The 6,696-nt window shown below is 67.8% G+C and overlaps 1 protein-coding gene across 1 annotated transcript; it reads right to left on the bottom strand.

Moving 5' to 3' along the window:
• Positions 1–1,149: 1,149 nt before the first annotated feature.
• On the bottom strand, positions 1,150–5,292 carry FIS1 (fission, mitochondrial 1; the record flags this gene model as incomplete). Its single annotated transcript, XM_082785511.1, has 4 exons — positions 1,150–1,642; positions 3,201–3,306; positions 4,277–4,353; positions 5,160–5,292. Coding segments are annotated over 4 exons (414 nt in total), but the record flags the coding sequence as incomplete, so codon positions are not given.
• Positions 5,293–6,696: the final 1,404 nt, after the last annotated feature.

Here is a 6,696-nt window from a genome sequence, read left to right as displayed (position 1 = left end):
GACAAGGATAGGGATGGGGACAGGGACAAGGACAGGATGGGGACAGGGACAAGGACAGGATGGGGACAGGATGGGGACAGGGATGGGACGGGATGGGGATGGGGACAAGGACACAATGGGGACAGGGACAGGGTCAGGATGGGGACAGGGACAAGGACAGGATAGGAACAGGATGGGGACGGGATTAGGATGGGAATGGGGACAGGGACAGGATGGGGACAGGGACAAGATTGGGATGGGGACAAAGATAGGGATGGGGACAGGGACAAGGACAGGATGGGGACAGGATTGGGATGGGATGGGGACAAGGACAGGGACAGGGACTAGGACAGGATGGGGACAAGGGACAGGATTGGGGACAAGATGGGGACAGGGACAGGATGGGGACAAGGGATGGGGACAGAAATGGGACAGGGATCAGGACAGGGACAAGGACAGGACAGGGACGGGGACAGGATGGGGACAGGAATGGGACAGGGACAGGAAAGGGATGGGGACAGGGACAGGGATGGGGACAAAATGGGGACAGAATTGGGACAGGGACAAGGACGGGGATGGGGACAGGGACACGGATGGGGACAAGGGACAGGATTGGGGACAGTTTGGGGACAGTTTGGGGACAAACCCAGTGACAATGACCCGGCCGCCCCGAGCCCGCGCTGCTTTATTATTTACAGGGGGGGACACGGAGGGGACGCGGCTGTCCCCAAGGCACGGGGGGGACCTCGGGGCCGTCCCCAAGGCACTGGGGGGGGGGGGGGCTGGCGTGTCCCCTGCCGGTGTCCCTCATGTCACCGCGCCGCCGTTGTCACCGCCTCGTCCCCGCGGTGTCACCGCTGTGCCTCTAATCGTCCCCAAGGTGTCCCCAAGGGGGTGGCCGTGATGCCACCGCGTTGTCACCTCCGTGTTGTCACCTCCGTGTTGTCACCTCCTTGTCACCTTGTCATTGTCACCACCTCGTTGTCACCGTGTCCTTGTCACCTCCACGTTGTCACCGTGCCACCAAGATCGGGGTTGGGAATTGAGGGGGGGGGACAGGGACACGGGGAGGGGACATGGGGAAAGGGGGGGGGGGAGGAGCTGGAGTGTTGGGGACAAGGGGACACAGGATTTGGGGACAGTGAGGGGCTGGGGACGTTGGGGGTGGGGTGGGGACATTGGGGACAAATTGGGGATGGGTTGGGGACATTGGGGGCACAAGGACAGTTTGGGGACACGGGGAATGGATTGGGGACACTGGGAGTGTGTTGGGGACACTGGGAGTGTGCTGGGGACACAGGGGACAAGTTGGGGATGGGTTGGGGACATTGGGGACACGAGGACAGGTTGGGGACACTGAGGATGGGTTGGGGACATTGGGGACATTGGGGACATGGGGACAAATTGGGGACACTGGGAATGGGTTGGGGACACTGGGGACAAGTTGGGGACATTGGGGTCATGGGGGACACGGGGACATTGGGGACACTGGGGACAGTCTGAGGATGCCCGGCCCATGCTGGGGGTCCCGTGGGGACGTTGGGGACATTGGGGACACGGTGACGTCAGTGACGGGCGCGGGAGATGGCCAATCCCAGCAGCCCGGCCAGGCCGGCCACGCCCAGGGCCACGCCCCCCACGATGGCCGCGCCCAGCAGCCCGTCTGGGGGGGGACATTGGGGACATTTGGGGACATTTGGGGTCATGGGGGGGACACGAGGACATGGGGGGGACATGGGGACATCGGGGACATGGGGGGATGACATGGGGGGGACAGGGGGACATTTGGGGACATTTGGGGTCATGGGGGGGACATGAGGACATGGGGGGGACATGGGGACATCAGGGACATGGGGGGACATTGGGGGGGCAGGGGGACATTGGGGACATTTGGGGTCATGGGGGGGACACGAGGACATCGGGGGGACATTTGGGGACATGGAGGGGACACGGGGCACACGGGGGGACAAATGGACATTGGGGGGACATGGGGGGACATGGGGGGACACAATGGGGACATTTGGGGTCATGGGGGGGACACGAGGATATAGGGGGGACACACAGGGGACACAGAGGGGACACAGGACACACACACGGGGACACGTCAGGCGTGGGGACGCGCCACCACCCCTGGGTGCTGGGGGGCACTATGGGGTGCTGGGGGGGTGCTATGGGGCGCTATGGGGTACGGTGGCTGTGCTATAGGGTGCTGTGGGTCACTATAGGGCACTATAGGGCGCTATAGGGTGCTGTGGGGGTGCTATGGCTGTGCTATAGGGCGCTGTGGGGCGCTGTGGGGCGCTGTGGGGCACTGTGGGGGTGCTATGGGGCACTATGGGGTGCTGTGGGGCACTATAGGGCGCTGTGGGTGTGCTATAGGGCACTATAGGGCGCTATGGGGTGTTGTGGGTTGCTACAGGTCACTGTGGGGGCACTGTGGGTGTGCTGTGGGGGCACTATAGGGCGCTATGGGGTGCTGTGGGGGTGCTATGGGGCACTATAGGGTGCCGTGGGGCACTGTGGATGTGCAATAGGACGCTATAGGGCGCTGTGGGGGTGCTATGGGGTGCTGCAGGGTGTTATAGGGCACTGTAGGGCACTAGAGGGCGCTGTGGGGGTGCTATAGGGCGCTATGGGGCACTATGGGGCACTATAGGGTGCTGTGGGGCGCCGTGGGGGTGCTATAGGGCTCTGTGGGGCGCTATGGGGCGCTATAGGGTGCTGTGGGTCGCTGTGGGGCACTGTGGGGCGCTATGGGGCGCTGTGGGGCACTATAGGGCGCTATGGGGTGCCATGGGGCGCTATAGGGCGCTATGGGGCACTGTAGGGCGCTATAGGACACTATAGGGTGCTGTGGGGCACCGTAGGGGTGCTATAGGGCGCTATGGGGCGCTATGGGGTGCTGTGGGGGTGCTATAGGGCCCTATGGGGCGCTGTGGGGCGCTATGGGGCACCGTAGGGGTGCTATAGGGCGCTATGGGTCACTACGGGGTGCTGTGGGGTGCTGTGGGGGTGCTATAGGGCCCTATGGGGTGCCATGGGGTGCTGTGGGGTGCTCTGGGGGCACTATAGGGCACTATAGGGTGCTGTGGGGCACTGTAGGGGTGCTATGGGGCACTATGGGTCACTATGGGGTGCTATAGGGCGCTGTGGGGTGCTGTGGGGGTGCTATAGGGCCCTATGGGGCGCTGTGGGGCGCTGTGGGGCGCTATGGGGCTCACCTCGGTGCATGCGGGCGCGGATGAGGCGCTGCAGCCGCAGCCCCTGGGAGTTGTGGGGCTCGGCCTGGAGCAGGGCCCCCACATAGCTCAGGGCACGCTCGTACTCCTGGGGGGGGGCGGGGGGGCAGGGGGGGGACAGGGGGGGGACAGGGGGGGTCAGGGGGACATGGGGGGGTCAGGGGGACATGGGGGGACAAGGGACATGGGGGGATATGGGGGGGACATGGGGGGACAAGGGGACATGGGGGGATATGGGGGCAACAGGGAGGGGACGGGGGGGACAGGGGACATGGGGGGGACATGGGGGGGACACAGGGGGACATGGGGGGATATGGGGGGGACATGGGGGGACAAGGGACATGGTGGGGGACATGGGGGGGCAGGGGGGAAAAGGGGGGGACATGGGGGGGTCAAGGGACATGGGGGGACACGGGGGGGGGTCAGGGGGACATGGGGGGGACAGGGGGGACACAGGGGGACAGGGGGGAAAAGGGGGGGTCAGGGGGACGTGGGGGGGACAGGGGGGGACGAGGGGGGGACGGGGGGGGACATGGGGGGGACACAGGGGGACATGGGGGGGGCCACCATGAGTGCCACCATCCCCTTTATCCCCCCGGTGTCACCCAGCCCCCGGATGACCCCAAAAGCCCCCGGCCACGTCCCCAACGCCCCCCCCCCACGTCCCCGATGTCCCCAACACCCCCTGTGCCCCCCCCCATGTCCCCCATGTCCCCTGTGTCCCCAATACCCCCAACGCCCCCCCAATGTCCCCGTGTCCCCCCCAATATCCCCAATGTCCCCTGTGCCCCCCCGTGTCCCCATGTCCCCCCCAATGTCCCCATGTCCCCCCCAATGTCCCCATGCCCCCCCCGTGTCCCCGTGCCCCCCCCGTGTCCCCTGTGCCCCCAATACCCCCATGCCCCCAACACCCTCCTTGTCCCCGATGTCCCCAACACCCCCCCTGTCCCCACGTCCCCTCGATGTCCCCAATGTCCCCATGCCCCTCCCTTGTCCCCAATGTCCCCCCCTTGTCCCCATGTCCCCCCCATGTCCCCCCCGTGTCCCCATGTCCCCACCTTCAGGCGGTAGTTGCCCAGGGCCAGGTAGTAGACGTAGTCGCGCTTCTCCTCCGCCGTCCCGTCCGTCATCAGCTCTGGGGGGGGGGGGCGTTGGGGACACTGGGGACATCGGGGGGGTGGGGGGTGGGGGCCCCCCCCAGGCCCCCATGCTGCCCCATGTCCCCCCCAAAGCCTCCCCCTATCCCTCCATATCCCCTATAACCCCCCCATAACCCCATAACCCCCCCAAAACCCCCCACAACCCCTGACCCTATAAACCCCCCCCCCATGACCACCTTTGAGCAGCGCCAGCCCCCCCATACCCCCCATAACTCCCTATAACCCCCTATAACTCCCCCAACCCCTCCGACCCCAGAACCCCCCCGACCCCATATGCCCCCCCTCGACCCCATAACGCCCCCCCCGACCCTATAACCCCCCCCATGACCCCATAACGCCCCCCATGACCCCATAATGCCCCCCCTGACCCCATAACCCCCCCGGACCCCACAACCACCTCCCCAACCCCATAACCCCCCCCCGACCCCACAACCCCCCCCCCGACCCCATAACCCCCTCCCCGACCCCATAACTCCCCTGACCCTATATGCCCCCCCATGACCCCACAACCCCCCCCCGACCCCACAACCCCCCCATGACCCCATAACCCCCCCCCGACCCCATAACCCCCTCCCCGACCCCATAACCCCCCCTGACCCCATAATCCCCCTGACCCTATAACCCCCCCCAACCCCATAACGCCCCCCATGACCCCATAACGCCCCCTGACCCTATAACCCCCCTGACCCTATATGCCCCCCCAGACCCCACAACCCCCCCCCTGACCCCACAACCCCCCCCATGACCCCATAACCCCCCCGACCCCATAACCCCCCCCCACCTTTGAGCAGCTCCAGCCCCTTGCCCACGTCGGCCCCGTAGGGGCTCCTCACCAGCCCCCAGGCGTACTCGAAGCGGCAGCCCCGCGACGGCGCCCCCGAGCGGCTCTCGGCCGCGTAGCGCCGCTCCAGGGCCTGGGGGCGGGGCCAAAAGGGGGCGTGGTCACAGGGGGCGGGGCCACAGGGGGCGGGGTCAGCGAGGGGAGGGGCCTGGGAGGGGTGGGGCCAAGAAAGGGCAGGGGTAGGGAGGGGTGGGGTGGGGAGGGGGTGGGTAAAGGGGGCGTGGCCATCGAGGGGTGTGGTCACAGGGGGAGGGGTCACAGGGGGCGTGGTCACAGGGGGCGTGGTCAGAGAGGGGAGGGGCCTGGGAGGGGTGGGGCCGAGAAAGGGTGGGGGTAGGGAGGGGTGGGGAGGGGGTGGGGAAGGGAGGGTGTGGGAAAAGGGGGCGTGGCCATCTAGGGGTGTGGCCACAGGGGGAGGGGTCAAAGGGGGCGGGGTCAGAGAGGGGAGGGGCCTGGGAGGGGCGTGGTTGAGAAAGGGCGGGGGTAGGGAGGGGTGGGGTGGGGAGGGGGTGGGAAAGGGGGGCGTGGCCATCGAGGGGTGTGGTCACAGGGGGCGTGGTCACAGGGGGCGTGGTCACAGGGGGCGTGGTCAGAGAGGGGAGGGGCCTGGGAGGGGCATGGTTGAGAAAGGGTGGGGGTAGGGAGGGGTGGGGAGGGGGTGGGGAAGGGATGGGGGGGGGGGAAGGGGGCGTGGCCACCGGTGGGTGTGGGAAAAGGGGGCGTGGTCAATGGTGGGTGAGGTCACTTGTGGGTGTGGTCACGTGAGGGCGTGGCCAAGAAAGGGCGGGGCTCTGAAGGGGTGGGCAGGGGGTGGGGAAGGGATGGGATGGGCAATGGGGGCGTGGCCACCGAGGGGTGTGGCCGGATGGGCGGGGTCAGCGATGGGCGTGGTCAGTGATGGGTGTGGTCACGTGGGGGCGTGGCCAAGAAAGGGCGGGGCTTGGAAGGGGTGGGGTGGGGGTGAGCAAGGGATGGGGTGCAGAGGGGATGGGCAAAGGGGGCGTGGCCACGGAGGGCGTGTCCAGAAGGGGGCGTGTCCATGGGCGTGGCCAAGCCCGGCAGGGGTTTGGCTCCTGTGCAGCTGAACTGGGGGCGGGGCCAAGGCCCGGGGGCGTGGCTAAGCGGGAGGGGGCGTGGCTTGCCCAGGACCCCCGCAGAAGGGCTGGGGGCTGGAGGGGGCGTGGCCTACTAGGGGGGCGTGGCTTCGTGGTGGGGGCGGAGCTACAGGGGCGGGGCCATGCACTGCCCTGGGGGTGGGGTCTAAGGGGGTGGGGGCGGAGCCAAGAGGGGGCGTGGCCACTTGCTGACCCCCAGGGGGGCGTGGCTATGGGGGTGTGGGCGTGGTCACGGTGGGCGTGGCCAAGAAGGGGGCGTGGTTAACGAAGGGGGAGGGGCCGCGGCGGCCCGGAAGGGGCCGGGGGTGGCGCGGGGGGGGCTCGGGGGGAGCCGAGGGGGCGTGGCCGAGTGAGGGGGCGGC

Source organism: Aythya marila, assembly GCF_965140915.1.
Source record: "Aythya marila genome assembly, contig: HAP1_HAP1_SCAFFOLD_1187, whole genome shotgun sequence".
Classification (NCBI taxonomy): domain Eukaryota; kingdom Metazoa; phylum Chordata; class Aves; order Anseriformes; family Anatidae; genus Aythya; species Aythya marila.
The sequence above is the reverse complement of the archived record's forward strand: the minus strand, read 5'-3'. Positions and strand labels throughout refer to the sequence as shown.